The 18,656-nt window shown below is 40.5% G+C and overlaps 1 protein-coding gene across 3 annotated transcripts in view; it reads right to left on the reverse strand.

Annotated features, from left to right (window-relative positions):
- ZNF654 (zinc finger protein 654) overlaps positions 1-18,225 on the reverse strand; it is a 38,054-nt gene extending 19,829 nt beyond the window's left edge. Inside the window, exons 1-3 of one of the 3 annotated variants that reach the window (XM_052794183.1) lie at positions 18,048-18,225; positions 5,543-5,688; positions 904-985 (exon numbers count right to left, since the gene is read on the reverse strand). In XM_052794183.1, coding sequence (XP_052650143.1) covers positions 904-985; positions 5,543-5,688; positions 18,048-18,179 — 360 coding nt within the window. In that variant the 5' untranslated portion in view covers positions 18,180-18,225. Of the gene's footprint in view, positions 1-903; positions 986-5,538; positions 5,689-18,047 lie in introns of those variants that run through there. The other 2 variants (XM_052794184.1, XM_052794185.1) reach the window with 2 other exon arrangements.
- Between the last annotated feature and the right edge of the window lie 431 nt (positions 18,226-18,656).

Raw genomic sequence — 18,656 nt, forward strand, 5'->3', positions numbered from 1 at the left:
TGCAAGAGACCCTACCCATTCCTGAGGCTGCTAAGCCACTCCTTGATCCCATTCTTCCACCAATTCTAATCAAGCATGTAATTGCTGCTGGTTTGATAATTAAGTAGTGCTGACACATTAATTTGTAGCAGCAGTAACAAACAGGTATCAACATAAAAATAACTAAGTGATAGCTATTTCTCAAACTGCAGTTCCATGATCAGTATTAACAGGAGAAACCACCCTGTTTTTCATCCTTTCTTTCCCTACAACAAGTTTCCTCTCATGGCGGCACAAGTGCTTGGGTTCCCATGCAGTGAACTCAACTCTCAAAAATCAATTCAGGTCAAAAAGACATATCTGGCAAAAAAGGTAAGTTTTTAAATCCAGGATCATTTATCTTATGCAGTTGTATATAGCCATACAAAACCTTGTCCCAGTCTAGCCAAGAGTACAACAGTTTTAAACAATGAGAGTTTATGCTGACCTGAAGAGTTCATCAAGATAGAGTTTCAATTTCAAATTTACTGTTGAAAACCACAGAGGGAAACTTGAGGTTTCGTGTCATGAACTGGTACACAACACTGGATGACATTAAGTTCTAATTAAACAAGCAAAGCTTCCCTCTTCTATACGGGAAACACACAAAATATGTCTTTAACAAGATTGGTATTACAAACAGAGAAGTACATTTTACTTGGTTCAAGTAAATTCAAATAGCAATATTGATTATAAATGTAAGAATAAATGGCTTTCCCTTCAAATATCCTTTTTTTTTGCTTTTCCTTTGGGTATAAATGTAAGTAAAGCAGCTACATTCTTTCACTATAATGGCATGTTTCCTCCAGGTTATATATCCACAAAAACTGTCTTTACATGTACTAAAATAATATTAAAGATTTATATGAAAGTAGGCAACACTACCTGGATTGAACCTAAAATATCTTTCAAAGGATCTTCATAGAACTCATCCTTTCCAAAGAACAGCAGCAATTCAAAAAAACTCCTAAAAAACAGAAGTAGTGACAAGTCAACCAAACTAAAAATGTTAATTCAAAAAATGAAACTATGGTAAGTCTATTAGTTTTCACAGAACTAAAAACAAAATAAGGATTGTCCTAAGTTCTAGACCCATGCCCATGCCAGAGTCACTCTAAAAAGTTTGGCCAATCCCCACACTCTCTAAACGCAACTCATACTGCAAAAATTCTATGTTGGTCTGATATTTTGTGCTGGATTTTGGCAGTTAGACTTGCACACACACCCCTCAAACCCATTTTTCATCAGGCATCACGTTGCAAATACAATACAGCCATAGATAAGCTAACAAGACCAAATCAGTAATAAAACAGATTATACTTAAGCACAACTTAAAATCCCTTCTGCTGCACCTTTTTCATCAGTTCAGGACATTTAGACTCACAGTACCTGCCTGATCTTCTCCTTCAAGAACTCTTACGTCCTCCATACTGCTGCTCCCCATTCACCATTACAAAAGTGAACCTTCCTCAAAAGCCAAAGCATTTGTCAGATATGCAGCAATTTTGAGGAAGGAAGAGGACAACTGTAAAACTACTATAGTATGCACAGTGTATAAAGAGTTACTTTCAAGGAATAGTAACTTCACATGAATGCAAATACCCAACAATTCATATTTTCAAGTATAAGCACTTTTTACTAACACATTTTATTCCATTTCAGCTGGTCTTGCTGTTAATGCCCATTGAAGTCTCTCTATGAAGATGCAGGTTTAAAGGTGCTATTCGCTTCCTATTTCCAAATAAAAGCCTTTTGCTATTAATTTCATATTTCCAAAAAAAGTCTTTGAAGATTATTTTCAAAGGGAGAGCTTTTGCGCAAATACACAAATGTAACTACATTCATCTTCTGTGTGGCATTCAAACAAATTGATAAAACCTCAATTTTACCACCAACAAGTTTTTAAGCAAATAGGTCTATGTGCAGCAACATGAATTCACAAGTGTTACCTCAAAAGAGGTGGCAGATCAGGGAGAAGGCAGGACTGATCCTTTCAACAGCAGCCTAGATTCAAACTGACCTGTGGCCTCTATGTTTTCCTTCATCTTAAAATACTTATTGAGCATTTTATTTATTTTTAATACAATGACCAAGATGAACAATCCTGATAGCAGCATCAGAGAGGTTGGTAAAAAGTAGATTTCCAGAGCTCAAATCAATTTAGGTCTTCACTTACAGAAGCATACTTCCAGATAATACTTGCAACTCAGTCAACTCAATCAAAAACTAGGTAGTAGGATCTCATAGATCTGCAGACAGCTCCAGTGCACCTGCTATTGCACTGCCTTAAGATTCTGAAAAATTTAATTTCTATTTGGAAAGGCAACTACCAAGTACTGCACTAACATAATCTGCAATTGCTGGCTGAGAAAGTCATGAGTGGCAGGCAATAACTGAGCAACTCTCAGAGATAAAGATAGTACTGAAGGAGTACTGAAAGAAAAATTGTGCATCCAGGGCATTTTAGAAACAGAACTGAACAGCAAAGGCTTTGACCTCGTAACAGAAGAAAATATGAATAATTTTCTTTAAGATTATTCTAGACATTTTTTCCGAATGAACAGGGAGAATAAGGATGCAGAGAAGGAGAAGGTGGAAGATGACTCCTGGAAGAGGTTCCAGCATTCTTCCAACCTACAGGTTTTTGAGTCAAGATCTTGCTGATGGCAATTTAGTCTTTCGTTGCAACAGCTCTTAAAACAAAAGGCAGCTTTTCATGAACAGCTGGACAAGGAACTCTTTTGCAGAACAATTAAGGTCACTGCACTTATCCCCAAATTTAAAGTCAAACTTCAATATATTTGAAGTTAACACCCAAAGTATTCCTACAGAACAAAATGTTTCCTTTTTAATAAAACTAATTCAAAAGAAGTTAAAAAGCAGACTTAGGACAATTCTTCCTCTCAGTAACATTTTCAGAAATACTGTGCATTAAAAGATCTTAATGGTCACATAAACAAAATGAAGTTTTGTATGGCAATAATGCAAAAGTATAAAAAATTAGGTTTCCTTTAGACTATGCTGCAGTAATTTTTTCCCTAACCAGTGATAAACTATGCCAAACACAGACCTAGAAAATTTAAGATACACATTCATTATGTTCAATAACAGAATTTTTCTCCAGATTAGGTCCTTGAATCTCAACTCAAATATAGAATGAAAAAACAACCAGCACCAAAATAAGTACTTTGTTCTGAAAAACATCATCTTATTTCATGTTGACAAACAAAATTTTGCAGCATACTTTACTCTCAGGAAAGGTCAGGCATGAGTCATGTCATGATCTGAAAAGCAACCAAACTGGAACTTAAATAATAAGACAAAACCAGTTAAGGCAAATGATGCATGCATCCATTTTTGTTTGCTTTGACTGTTTTGAAGAAAATAGGATCTTGAAAAAAAAAAAATCTGAAAATTAATAGTGAACAAGTATAAACTATAGTTTTCTTCCCCATCAATGCACCTGCTCCACACTCTTATCAGATTAATAAAGGAAGCTATCAAAATATTTCTATTTCCTCATCACCAGTCTCCATTCAGTTAAAATTACTATAGTCAATTCCAGCTTGGCACTGTTATCTTAAACCAGTCTGCAGCATTGCACAGCCACATTGACATCCATTCATTTATAATAATGGTGCTCCTAGATTTATTGCATCACTACTTTGATATTACTGGCATCAGAAGTTGCGTAAGAACACTAGTATGCTGGCACCATTATTAAAACTCCCTGATATTAATGGCAATACAGATGCTGCTTCATTTGTGATGAATAGCAGGGCTAGTAAGTATAGGAAATGCAAGAGTCATTACTGTTAATAGTTTATTGTCTGGTTACCAAGGAAATCTTACTCGAGTATGGCAACACAGTCGGGCAGATTTTCGCTCTCAAAGAACTAAGACTTAATATACACCAAATTTTCAAAAGAGATTCGAGCAAGGTTTCCCAGGTAACTGCAACTACTAAGCCCCAGGATCCCTTTATGATACCACACGCAAAACTACACCAGTCAAGCAGAATCAGAACAAACAATAAGCTGGCATTCTAGAATGGAAGAAAATCTCAGTGAGTAAACCCAGCTCCAAAAACCAAGGGTGACAGGAACTCGGTGACAAACTCACTTCTAGATTATCAGGAAGTGACTGCCCTACATACAACAAATACCTGAATTCCTACCTTTTCTCCTCCCAAGCTTTGATACTTAAAAGTATATAAAAGTGTGGTTTGAACTTTGAGGGTTTTTTCTAAAAACTAGTGGAAAAAACCACAGAGGTCACCATGTTTTGATGCAACTGCTAGTCATTCTCCAATACCTGAGCATTCCAGTTTTAAAAATTGTTGTCTTATGATTCCATAAATAGTCTCATGTCAAATAGTTTCATGCACACACAAAACAGTAAATCCCTTTGGTGAAGTTTCACCAACACTTAAAGATAGCATATACTCTGTGAGTGTACAGAATAAAGCCTTGACTGCTATGTAATCAGTACCAATAGCTCAAGATCAGTGGAAAGGATAAGAAACCCAGTCCTCCTGACCAAGTAAACTAAGAGAGGAAGACTAGGAGAGTATTCACTTCTGATGACTAGATGAGGTGGGAGCAAGACATTTCCACACAACGATCTGAACTGAGATACTGAGTTGTATTTGAAAGTACCGCTCAACAAGCAGTTTAAGCAGCTGGACAAATAAATCTGATTTACTCAAACCAAAATCACAATAAAGCTAGCTTTTAGGTTTTTGTCCCCATCTGCTGAGAGAAGATCAATTATGTTGCACCATGGCTACGTATATCTAACTCAAAGATTTTTTTTTTTTCCCCCCACTTCCATTCGACATTGACATTTTGAAACCTGAAAAGTAGGGGTTTAGAACAAGAAAAAAATGGGACTTCTACTTATCTACTGATCATTACCCTGACACTTTCAGCCTTCACGTGGGAAAAGCACCAATGCAAGCAAGATTTATGACATAGCGTTCTGCAGTTCTTTAAGTTGAATACAACTTTTGGTCAGTTAACTGTATAACAGGTCATCCCATAAGCATTTTGATAACTCAAACGTAAAAATCCATTTTAAAATTTACTGATTTCTTAAACACTACAAGAAATTTATCTTAACAAATACTTTATCACATCGCTAGAGGCAGAACAGTAAAAACTTTAGATAAATTATTTACAATTCTGTACTGTGAAAGGTTGGTCTTCAAATACTCCAAGTAAGATTTTCCAAAAAGAAGTCTGCATGGTGATCACTTATTTCTTTAGATTATTCATTTTGGCAGAAGCCCTTATGACACAACATTGTAATACCCGACTTGAATATTCAACAAGAACATAAAAAGACTAAACGAAATTTTAGCTTTTGTATCCTCAGTTAGTAATTCTTGGTTCCATGTAGCTACATCACTGGTGAAACCACTCTTAAAAGCTCTGAGGATCTCTGAGACCCTATTGCTATTATAAAAGTAACACAGATAGTCTATAATGTAAAGGAAGTAATAAAAAAAAAAAAATGTACTTACAAAGCTAGGCTACTCAGTACGTATTGTACGTGCTCACATTCAGCTGGGAATGATACACAGGCAGACGTGAAACAACAGAGTGCCGTCTGAAGCACCTGAAGCTGAGGCAAAGGAACCTGCCATCTTCCAGCATAGTCTTCAACAACCTAACGACAAAAACATTGAAATATATGTATTACAATGGAAAACACTCTCTTTAGTCAGAAATAGTAAGTAGTTAATACAATACCTGCTTTATCTCCCCTCCTTCTCCCTCAGAAGTAGGATTTGTAACCAAAAAACCTGACCATTTTATGTTATCAAACCAAAAAAATAAATAGAAACTTTATGACCTACATTATAAAAGATAGACCACAAAGGACCTTCAACTATTCTTTTCATAGGGTAAGGCAGGAAATACTTTATTTTTACATAGTATCACAGTAGATACTACACTCTGCATTTAAACACAAGTTTTTCTTTTGCGAGAGGATACAGATTAGAGAGTCTAAAACAATATCCAGAGATTCCATTCTAAAAGTTTCAAAGAGGGGAATGACTAGATTGTGCTCTTCTAGCCTTTATGTCAGCAGATAAAGGCACAAACATAGCAGTCACCCTTTCTTATCTGATCAAATAAGTTTGACCTTTTTTATCCCTATGATGGAACCAAGGCCAGTTATGCCCAGATCCATAGTTATGGAACTGCAACACTATTTAGAGAAACATGAAGGTGAAAAATAGGTGTTTTGATGGAGAAAATGGAGAAAAATCCTGGCCTGGTCATCTAGTCAATCTTGTTTGCGTTAATAAATGCAAATTTCTGGCACTGCCTATGCCCACATTGGGAGGCTCAATAAACCAGCACCATCTGATATTTCTACACAGGTATCCCTACACTGAAGGCCTCTGAAAGGCCCAGTCCATTTAGAGCACTCCATATATAAAACACAGAGCACCGAGTTCAGCACAAAGCATAGCAATAAAACAGATGTCTGTAAAGGCACCCACCAATTCTGTGACAGTCTAGTCGTTATGCTGCAGTCCCCCAGCAAGTAGAAGGCCAAGGGCTTTGGGTCGTGTTTCCTTTAATCAACGGCTATGACAGCTTAGAATACCGCATATAAGTCACGAGACTGAAAACCATATTTCTTCCATGCTCTGGCTCATAGCTTATCTCATTGCACTACAGTCAGGATCCCTTTGCTCACTTGCCTTATTTTTTCATCATAACAGCACAGCTTCTGTATAAGCAGAAGGGTGGACTAGCTGCACTTCAGGGCCTAGGGCACTCTTCTCCAGCTGAGGAAACCTAACTGACATCATCTACACCCCAAGAAAGTGAGAAGCAGGTGGGGAAACACGGTGTCATCAGCCATGTTGAAAAGAGAAAGCTAAAGCACTCCATAGCATATGGAAGAGACAAGTAACTAACTGGCTTCAAGAAAGCTATGAAGTGCCAATCCTAGTTACACCTGGCCACCTATCTCAAGAGCCAGGCTGGCCAACAAAGCATAGACTAAACCAAAAATCAGATCTATCCTTCTTCAGGATTTCTTTTTGACTTAAAAGTCTGTGAATCCCACTTAGATTTGTCTAATTCCCCATGAACTAACTAAAGGGCTTATAAATCAGGTTAAGTGGCCTACATTTGTAGTTCCAAAGCTACGTGCCTAACTTTGTTTAAGGCTCTGCAACATGAACAGGCCAGTGTCCCATTTCTGACAGTTTCATTATAGCTGCTCCAAAGCAAAGCAGTTACTGATAATGGGACCGGTAACTTTTTCTCCTCACCAACAACAGCTGAGACTGATTTATATTTTGCAAGTAGATTTTGACTTTCCACCAAATTTATTTTAATAATTCCTGTTTGAAAATCTGCTAGCTTAATGCAGCAAACACCTAGGTCAACTGGAAGAGAATTAGCAGACTTGTAGATAAATATTCTTCCTCTTACAAGGAAGAACAAACACTTTATAAAACAGTACTGCCTCACACATCTATTGTGAGTTCTCTGAAATACGTTTAACAAGGTCCCTTGTATAGGAAAACACAAAAGCCTTAGGAGAAACACAGCAGATTGAGAGAAGGAACGTCTTTCAGTGGTTTTAGCCTCCAAATGGTCAAAGGTAGAAATAAAACAGCCATGGGAACATGTCAGTTCCCACTATGATGTTTCACAACACTTTGACCCAAGAGGCACAGTACAGATACGTTCATAAAGGATTTCAAGCAATAAGACAACATTTTGTGGTGATACTGGTTTTTTTTCTTGGTAGCATAAAGTGCTAACCGTAAAGAACTGTAGAAAGGATTTATGACAGTGAGTGATGAAATTCAGCATAGACAAGCGTGCAACGGTACTTGGGGAACAAAACAATCCAAACATGTAATATGATGGCCTTCACACTGACAATTACCATCCAAGAACAAGACTGTGTTGTTATGGTAGATGTTTTAATGACACATCACCTCAATGCTCATCACAATGGCCAAGAAAGCAAATTAAGTATTAGGAGAGTATTAAGATAAAACTAAGCAGAGTGTTAACTGCTCAAAACCATAGCACATCCCCACACGTATAAAATTGCATGCTGGTTTGCTATCTGCCCAATCCTATCTCAAAAGAGAATACAGAAGGCCTAACAAAAGCTTTGACGGAAAGCAAGAAATGCTAAGTAGCAAAATAAATTTCACATAAGGATCAATGCAGCTAACTGAGACACTTTAGGTTGTAAAGAAATGACAAGTGCAGGGGGGGACACCAAACAAGGTTGGCAAGCAGGATCAAAATAAATTACAGGAGGTAGTTCTTCACACAGTGTGCAGTTAAGCTGTGGAGCTCCTTACTAAAGGGATGCTGTGGATGCTGAATGGCTACATGAGTTGAAAGAGGCTGCATGAGCTGATAAAGATATCCACCAAAAGTTACTAACTGCAGTAACTTAGCTGAACTGAAAATAGTGAGAGAGGGGAAAGTTACTGCATTTGCTCATCTCATTCTTTGGTTAGGCATATATGAACTTTTGATAAGATTCTGGTCCTAATGTCAGTGTATTGCTTCTGCAAATAATCAGCATTCAAGAGCAATACAACAAAGACTCATGCTGACAATAAGTGTTAGACATTGTACTCTCTGAAAGGTGCAGTCCTACTGCCCACACTTTATAAAGTCCTATACAGTCCTATTAGTTGCCCTTGCTGCACCTACAGTGCTCATCTGAACCCAAAGCAAGCTAGTTCAGGACCTAAGTGGCAGAGAATAGCCTCCTCTCCCCCAAAAAGCCAACAGTCACTGTCTGCATCAGCTCTCTGAACCGGCTTACCACCCCACCACGGAAGTACCAGAGGCAGCACAGAAAGGAAGACACCACAACAGCAACATCACCTTTGTCAGGCAGTTAGTCTGCAACTCAAATGTATCCACAAAAGACTCACAGCAATAGCTTCCCCCACCCCAAACTGGTCAGGAAGAATATGAATAGCATACTTTTTTTTCTGAGTATGGGTACCTGAAACCATGCATTTGTCAGTCCCAGGAAAAAAAAAAAAAAAAGAAAAAGAAAAAAGTAGTCTAAAATCGGTCAATTCTCAGCAGACTTGCAAAAATTATCAATAAGGGGGGGGGAGGGGGGGGGGAAGCTAAGCTAAGTACGAAATAAATTCCAAACCACGCTCCACACACATTCTATATTGGGGGGTCAGGGGGGTACAGGTGGAAATAACGTATGTTTGGTTTACAATTCTATGTATACTTCAATGTCTGTTTTTAAGTGATCTCACGGAATAGCTTTTTCTCTAATAGAAACTAACACCTTCTTTTGTTCAAAATACTCAATATGCCATGCTCTGAAACAAGGCTGTAAACAAGAACACAGGTAAAGGTTTATACCAAAAAGAACCTCCAAAACAAACAAACAAAAAACCCCCAAAACTTTACCACTTCTGACATTTTTCAAGGAAAACATAAGTCAAAGGGACATGCGTATGTTCACCCTCATGTTCTGAAGTTGTGTCATCAGAGCACTTCAGAAAATCAGACAGATTATGCTGCTTGAGTCCTAAATGCTTTATTTAAAGTTTATGTTTATCAGCACATTTTTAACAAGCACATTAATTTCAATATAATGAAGTCAGCCAAACACAAAGCACATAACATTATCAAAACAAAGCAGCCTGTTCCTTGTCCAATACACAGTGCAGAAAACCAGAAGGGAGGTGACATTTTTATGTGACTTTCTGCAACAATTCCCTTCAAGAATTCTGTTAGGGTGCAATTTTTATATACTTAAAGACTCTCCATGCATCATTCCCCAGTCTGTCTTTACCTTTTAAATTACTACCATTCATGAGGAGACTGGGGGGCCTTTTGTCTTCCCTTTCTCATTCAGTGCAGATACAGATACTGAAAGGGAGGCTGGAGCACCTTTCTGAAACGACGCCCAAGTTCAACTCCACCTTTCTCCCACACCAATACACTACCTCCCCTTCTTTAGTATGTCTAAGTAACTCAGAGGAAAATCCATGATTCAGGTGTGTCCTGTTAAGTGCAAAATCAAGACCAGACTTATCAGTCTCCTATAAACAGTTTCTAAGCACAGAGCTAAAGCAACAAACCCCGAAAACATGAAGGTAGTAACACATAAGAGAAATAACATTGCAAACAACTAGATTTACAAATATGTAGGACACAAGAAACAAATGTTTTATGCAGTGCTAGCCTGAAGTTGCTACAGGTTTTCAGGTCCCTCCCCACAACAAAAAAAGAAACTAAAAAGAAACAAATCCCACCAATTTTAAAGTTCTGTCATGACCAGGATTTTAAATTAAGTTACTCCCATAACTTTTTGTAAGATTTAACAGTAAAGGAAGTCACCACAGGATTAAAAACACAACAGTTCTGTGAGTACTTCTGTTCATAGTCTTCAGAAAAAGAAAGCTAGTTGGCAAATATAGTGGTTGACATTTATCATAATAAGCAAATATAGTGGTTGTCACAGAATAGAACAAACCAAAAAGGATTTAAAATGCCAAGCAAAAAAGGGGCATGTTAAAAAAAAAAAAAAAAAAAGTTTCCTGAAAATTAAACACCATAATTAAAAGCAACACCTACCATAGCTGCCTGTTCAGTAGAAGTACCAGAGCAGCTTGGATACCAAAGTTCAGTTCTAGAAGAGAACTTGAGTAACACTAAGTTTGTTCTACCTGGAAACACCAGAAGAAATAATCACACCTTTTTTACTGTCTTTTTAACCTATTTAGTGGATGAGGAGCATTTTGTTTTGTTTCTGCATATAAACGAGCTAACTGTGTCCTTACAAAAAAGGATTCCATTATCTAATTAGAGAGTAGAAGATTTTAAGATGACACAAAACACTACTTAACAGATACAAGTTTAAAATGGTTTTATATGGTGCCAACTACAAAAAAAAAAAAGGATGTTAGCAATGGCTTTGCTGCAATTCACATGTGAATATTACATAAGGAGTAACCAAACATAATCACACTTCTGGCAAAAGAAAAAACATCACCCAGCAACAGCATGACACATCCTGTGAGACAAGTTTCTGCCAAAGCTCTACTCTTAAAGCTAAATGCTTCCCCCCACCCTTAATTACCGAAATCTCATCCATTTCCTCAGCCTGTTTGAGGCAAGAACAATATCTAAGACTGGGTTCCATACACCCATTACATTTAGCTACCCAAAAAGCCCATTTCCATACATGTTTACAGTCTGCCACTTGCGCCACAATGAAAACTGTATTAATCCTAGAAAAGCAGTATTGGGCTACTTGAAGCATTGTAGTAAAAGTGCCTGTGTAAGACTTTTATGACTGAAAGATAAATATTTCTATTGAAAGAAGTAATATTCCTCCTCACCTTTTGATTAGCTCCCCCCAGAGTGAAAGTCAACTAATTTAAAGAATTGTTTTGATCATAGAGAGAACTGACAATCTTGTGAACACTCACATGAATGCATATGTCCAGATTACCAGTGATATTAGTAAAATACGACTTAAGATGCATTTCAAGTAAAAAGTACAATTACTTCTTTCCCTCATCTGAACAACTACTACCCAAAAGGACTTAACTTTTTGATTTTTGCATTACCTACTGCTATAAGTGTCCTGCTTCTAACTTAAAGAAGCCCACTTAGCAAGGCTATCAGACAGACTATGCTACACAAGCATCATTCAATGGAGATCCTTCTTTTTAGGTATAAATCCCTGCAACTCCTTTCTAAGTTACAATCTTGATATATCTTTTCCAAGCAAAACTCAAAAGCTAATTTTCATACAAAGCTAAACTTTGAGACAAGGCATTAAAAATTGGAGAAGTAGCAATACAAAGAAGTTTGAGAGCGTGAAACAGAAAAGTTCCAAATTGGAAGGAGAAAAACATTACAAAGATCAAGAGAAGTATACAACGTATTTGTACATTTGTGCAATGTTTCCTTTTTTAAAATACTAACTTGGTAATCCTACTCTTAAAACAGGGAGATGATTTCTCAGGGTGCAGCTAAAAGGAGAGCAGGCACAAAAGCTGAGGAGAAGCCAGTAGGTGAATAAGAAAAGACTATATAACGTTAATGACAAAACAAGAGCACTGAAGACCGAGTCCTTCGGCCGACCCATCTGCAAATAAAGAGGTTGCAAATCAACTACTATTGTGAATTCTCCCAAGAAGCTGACTGAAAACAGCCATGTGCACTACATATACCACAACCAAGTCTTGCACGATAGTGGGATATCAGATTTCCCATCAAGTGTCAGAGAAAAGCGTGCAAACACCTAACCCAGGACACCCTTCCTTGCACACAGGTAATCATCAGCTGAACTGAACGCTCACACTTGGCATTCAGCTTGGGAGTAAACACAACCTGGTGCTCGCCCCAGCTGTGTTGTAAGGATTTCTTTTTAAACCCGAACTTCACTTGAATCTTGAGCAGTGTAATACTAAACTGCTAAGTAGCAAATTGTATATGCTTGTTTTCACCAGCCAAACATGGAAAAAAGATCCAGTAAACAGAGAACACAATGACAAGTTAATTTTTAAATTTAAACCGTTTCAAGTAGTTACGGTATTCTTTGATGCACAGGTAAATTCAATTACTGCAATGTATGGTTTGCCCTTTACAAGCTTTCACATAACTAGCAATGTCACACATTAAAAACAACCCGAAAAATGTCAGTCAAATAAGTCAAATGTGACTTTCAACTGTGCTCTCAAAATTTGAGCCGTTAACAAGTATAAAGCATATTTATTCAGGAAGATACAAAAAACCCCTAGAACACCACAAATCATTACAAGAGAAAACAGGTGGTTAAAAATTACAAATTCTACCTTTTCAAAGAAATAAAAAAAATTACAAATTCTACCTTTTCAAAGAAATAAACTTCAAAGAAACAGAAGAGATCACTTTGCACTACTACTACCACTCATGTGAGCAAGATTTCTGTAGCTAAACTTTAAAATAGTGTATGGAGATCAAATATGGATCCCAAAGGTCCAAAACATAATAAAATAGAAGTCTAGCATCACTTTAATGTTTGGTTTGGGGTTTTTGTTGTTTTTTTGTTTGTTTGTTTTTTTATAAAATATAAAAGCAGCTTAACAACTATTGACTCAAAGTACATGTCAAAAGCAAGTACTTTCAAATTTAAGCACATCACAAAAAGTGTGAAAATTTATTAATCCCAAATTCAGAAGAATAAACATTCAGACATGTATATTTTTCTGCCTTCATCCCCACAAAGCAAGACAGACAACAGTTGAGTCATACACCCCTGTATTTTTTTTGTCTACTAAAATAAATCCAAGAAACACTATCTTCTCTAGTGCGTTACTAAATTCTATTTCTTAGATTTTGATTTTATAAACCCAAGAATTATTTCTCCAGCTGTGACTCAAGATACCACCAATTAACGTAAGCAAACCAGGTAATCTTTATTTCAGGAAGTCAGATCCTCCTGGAAGGCCGTAAGCTGATGCCGCAGTAAGAGCAGATCGAGTAGTGTTTACACTTCACGGTATTACCCTGTTACTTTAGATCAGACTCACCTTGTGTTTATTTCAGTCGGTACAGAACAACATAAAATAACATCTAGTACAGTTATGCAGCCATGTGGACAACTACAGAAATGCTGGGAGTAACTTGTAGTATTTTGATAGCACTTAATGTTATGAGAAAAGATTCTGAAAAGCAAATGCAATTCCAAGCCAGCTGATAAAAACTATACCCACCTCAAGTGCAACGAAGTAAGCTATATTCATTTTCCAGCTCGCTGTTAAGGTCTGTTTTCAAATCAAGTAAATGTGGAAATGCATCCTTCTAATTATAGAAGTACTCCCTCCACACTCATACCAAAATGTAACCATCTACACTATTTTCTCTGCCCTTCATCACTTGTATTTCACTCACACAGGAACCTCTCAATGGCTCTGGTCCCAGAGGAATCTCATGAAAGAATTTCAAGTTCTGCATATAACATAACAAGTTGAAAGTCATGAAGCTCCTCCAAACGTTTAGACTGAGGGGGTTTCCTGCCAGGTACCACCTTTCAAATTTCTTTAAACCTACAAAGTAGTTACAAGCGCCTTGTTCTTTTGCTTGCCAAAGCTGGGAACAGTAGACTTGCTTTTCCCAGCATCTAAGTAGTTTCAAAACACGACGAACTTCACAAATAAGAAGAAATGCCAGATCAGCAATTTTTAGAAAGTAACACAGAAGCAGCTGGTGAGATGCATAAGCTGGGCACTTATCTTCCAACTGGCTCTTTTCATTCCCAACTACAGAAATCTTGGTTTTTGTTCTTCCCCATGTCATCAATCTCAAGTAACAATCTAAGAAAACACTTTATTCCACTTTTCCTTGGAAGATTCAGGCTGTAATGACTCTGTATGACCATGCACACCTACAAAACAAAAAGAGATCCCAGAAGCTACACATGGGTTTAGAGACTCCATGTTCTGACTTAATTTTGTATCATTAAACTGTGATTACACACACATTTAAGGAAAATGTTCTGATAATCCGGTCATCTTTTGTAACTGTTCCTTAATCTACTACTTGAAAGTGAAGTTCAGCTGCAATACTCCAGGCCTCAAGAGTAGTGAATCTGGCTGTTTACAGCAATATTTTACCTTTCTAACGTATTTCAAGGATGAAAGACATGTGCATGCCAATGGTTTTCAAGGTCTAAGGCACTCTCTTTAAGATCAGTGAAGAGGTCTTTGCTTCTGTCTACAGAAAATGGCTCTACAGACCGAAAAGGCTTTACACCTTGCTTCACTTTTCCTGTAGCTCTTACTGTGCGATGCGGATGTGCGCATACTTCACACAGTAGTGTAACTATAAGCAACCTAAACAATATTCTTTTCAGCTGACACCAAGCTTCATCACCACGATTGAAGCACAGCCACATATTTTAATAGGTTGTTATTCTGAAAATAAAAATGTTTCTTTTGGGTAGTTCAAACTCATGGTATTATTGCTAAGCAACTACTTCTACAACTGCTGTTCAACTTTCAACACAAAACCAGGAACATAGGAGGAGGCAAATTAGGACATTTAGAAGTGCCAAATAACCATTAAGACAAGCAAAATTGTGTTATCAGTGCAGAGTGGAATGAGGTGGAGAGGCTTGATCTGCAGAACAGCCAAACATGACCTTCAGAAGATCTGGATAGAAAAGTACAAAGCAACAGGCTCTGACAAAAACTAGAGCCAAAGGAAAAAACTGCACTAAAAAAGAAGACATATCGGGGGGGGAAAAGAAGCCAATCTAATAAAGCAAGACAGTATTTAACTGAGAAGTTTTGTTTTACAACAAATGTTATGAGAAAGAGATGGCCTAAACTTCATAATACTTTCTGAAGAAGAAATATAAATACACTGCATCACTTATTAATTAGGCTGAGGGCCTATCAGCCCTCTGTATGTACAGGTATATAGAGACCAGTAAAATTACACCACTGTCAATCTCACAGGGGTAAACAAACTAATGTGGAGCACGCACAGCTTCATTTGTTGTCAAACCACAGACGTCACACAGCTACTAGGCTTTTCACACCAGTACACTAACACCAGTGAAGAGATTGTATTTATACAGTTAAATCAGCAGAAGAATCCATTACTAAAAAACATGCTTAAACAAAACACAGGAGATTATATTCTGAGTGAGCACACGACTGCAGATCACACCAGGCCAAATTAAAACAACAAAAAAATATCCCTGGAGACGAAGTGTTAATATGCTAACTCACTTTCATCAGGATTATTTAAACTATGCACTGTTAAAAATAAAATTTAAGAGAAAAGAAATAAAGCACTATATATACTGAGAGCACTGGCTGCCCATGTGGAGAGTTCACAAGCTCAAAGCAAAACAAAGTAGGGGAGAGGGCTTGGCAATCTTTCTACACAAAAGAAACTGCAGGAGAAGTCAAGGTCAAGTGATTTAGATACTCTACCAGTAATAACTGCGATACAACTATTTTATAGGAAAATTCCTTCCCCGGTCTCGTCCTCTTCTGTTCACTACTGTCGTGGTTTAACCCCAGCCAGCAACTAAACACCACGCAGCCGCTCACTCACTCCCCCCCACCCAGTGGGATGGGGGAGAAAATCGGGAAAAGAAGCAAAACCCGTGGGTTGAGATAAGAATGGTTTAATAGAACAGAAAAGAAGAAACTAATAATGATAATGATAACACTAATAAAATGACAACAGCAATAATGAGAGGATTAGAACGTACAAATGATGCGCAGTGCAATTGCTCACCACCCGGCGATCGACACCCAGCCAGTCCCCCGAGCGGCGAATCCCTGCCCCCCACTTCCCCGTTCCTATACTGGATGGGACATCACATGGTATGGAATACCCCGTTGGCCAGTTTGGGTCAGGTGCCCTGGCTGTGTCCTGTGCCAACTTCTTGTGCCCCTCCAGCTTTCTCACTGGCTGGGCATGAGAAGCTGAAAAATCCTTGACATTAGTCTAAACACTACTAAGCAACAACTGAAAACATCAGTGTTATCAACATTCTTCGCTCTGAACTCAAAACATAGCACTGTACCAGCTACTAGGAAGACAGTTAACTCTATCCCAGCTGAAACCAGGACAACTACTAAGTCCTAGCTTTGCCTGGGAAACAGGATTGGCATTAGTAGATGAAGCTATCACTGCCCGCACTTCCTCAACACAAGGAATTCAACACACACACACACACACAGCGAGTGCAGCTAGAAAAATTTAAGATAAAACTCTCAGCGTTCAGCAGAGGCAAATGTCTTTCCAACCTGCCAATGTAATCAAATACGGTTGTGATTTCTTACAACTGTAGTTTATGCCATACTTCCAAAACCATTCACTTCTCCTTTTAATGGCTTCGCAATTTTTTTCACACGTACTAAGTTTAGAGAGATCACTAAGCAGAAGAAAACATAAAAGGATCGATGAAACTGAGCAGCAACCTGTGGACTTTTTGAGCAGTATGCTACCCGAGATGATTTTAAACACGTATTAGAGTAAATAATATTTCAAACAGATGTTTCACTGGATGTTAAAACAGGAAGAACAAAATAAGGACATAGAAAGGCATTTATTTAAATGGAAGAAAACAATCGCAGTGGTGAGGTACGCAGCCAAGAAGTGGGTGAAGTAATTCCACACAAAAACCCTCTAGACTGTGTTTTGGAAAAGAGCAAGCAGCACGTCTGAAATCTACCCAGCCTAACTAATGTTTCATCAACACCTGCTGATGAAAGCAACTAGGAAAAGCAACCTGTTGTTGCTTGTTACTTCGCAAGGCGTACATAAAGAGGTTGCGAAGAGCACAAAAATTCCAGGGCTGCCTGAGGAAACGCTGCTTTCCAAAGAGAGGGGGAGGAGAAAAAAAAAAAAAAAAATACTACCCCGGTCTAATTTAGCCACCGTTATGGGAACTGTTTCCGAGGCCCTTCTTCCTTCCCTCCGTCCCTCCCTCCGCCACCCGCCCAACTCCCCAGCCCGGGCAAAGGCCCCCGCAACCGGTTTGCCCCCAGCACCGCCGCCACCGCACGTGTCCGCGTCCGCCAGGCCCAGAACCGGCCAAGCCTCCCAGCAGCGGCCGGGCCGAGCCGGGCCGGGCCGGGCGCCGCCACCCCCTCCGACGCCCCCCGCCGGTCAGGCGCCTTCACTCCCCTCCCCCACGCAGGCCGCCCGGCCTCCCCCGGCGGGCCCTCAGCGCCCGCACCCCGGCCGCCCCCCGCCGACGGAGAGGCGTCGCCTGCGCTCCCCTTCCCCGCCCCGAGAGCCGGGCGCCGAGCGGAGCGGGCCGGGCCGGGCCGGGCCCCTCCCCCGCTGGCCCCCCAGCCCTGCCCCGGCGCTGACCCCGGGCCGCCGGGGAGCGGCGGGGCGGCGGCCCCGGCAGCCCGGGGGGGGTGGTTGGGGGGGGGGGGAGTGGGGGTCCCGATCCCCGCCGCGCCCCGCGCCCGCCCGCGGGGGGGAGGGGCGAGGAGCGGGCCGGGGGGGCGGGGCGGCGCTCACCTGGCAGAAGCGGCGGCAGTAATACTGGCTGTTGAGGAGGGCCGGCAGGCCAGCGGGGGGGCCCGGCGTCACCAGCGCCTCCAGCTCCTCGCTGAGCCGCTCCGACTCCTGATCGCTCTCGTCTTCCGCCATGCTGCTCCGGCCGCCCTGCGCGTACCGAGCGCCCCCCCCCTGCCCCCGCCCCGCCACGCCGGAAGGAGCGCCCCCCCCTCCCCGCCGCCTCACGTCCGGCCACGCCCACCCGCCGCGCTCCGATTGGGCCGGCCGCCGTGCCGATCAGCGGCCCACGGCGAGAGAACTCGCCGGCGACCCCTGACCTCCGGCTCCTCCCTCCCGCCCGCCCGGCCCCGCCGAGGCCGCCTTCGATTGGAGCGAAAGTCCCTTCCTTGCTTTGTCCCTCCCCCCCCGTCGCCATTGGCTGCTCATCCCGTCCGTCGCAGCTCCCTCCGCGGCCTCCTGCCGGCGACTGGCCGGAGCCCCCGTCCGCTAGACGCCGCCGTCGCCCTCGCGCGCTCCGACTGGCCCGAGCGCGCCTCCATCACGGCGCTCGCCCCCGCCCCTCCGCTCCTCATCGGGCAGACGGGCCGTCCATCTCCGCGCGCCCGGGCC

This window comes from Harpia harpyja, chromosome 8 (assembly GCF_026419915.1).
Source record: "Harpia harpyja isolate bHarHar1 chromosome 8, bHarHar1 primary haplotype, whole genome shotgun sequence".
Taxonomy (NCBI): domain Eukaryota; kingdom Metazoa; phylum Chordata; class Aves; order Accipitriformes; family Accipitridae; genus Harpia; species Harpia harpyja.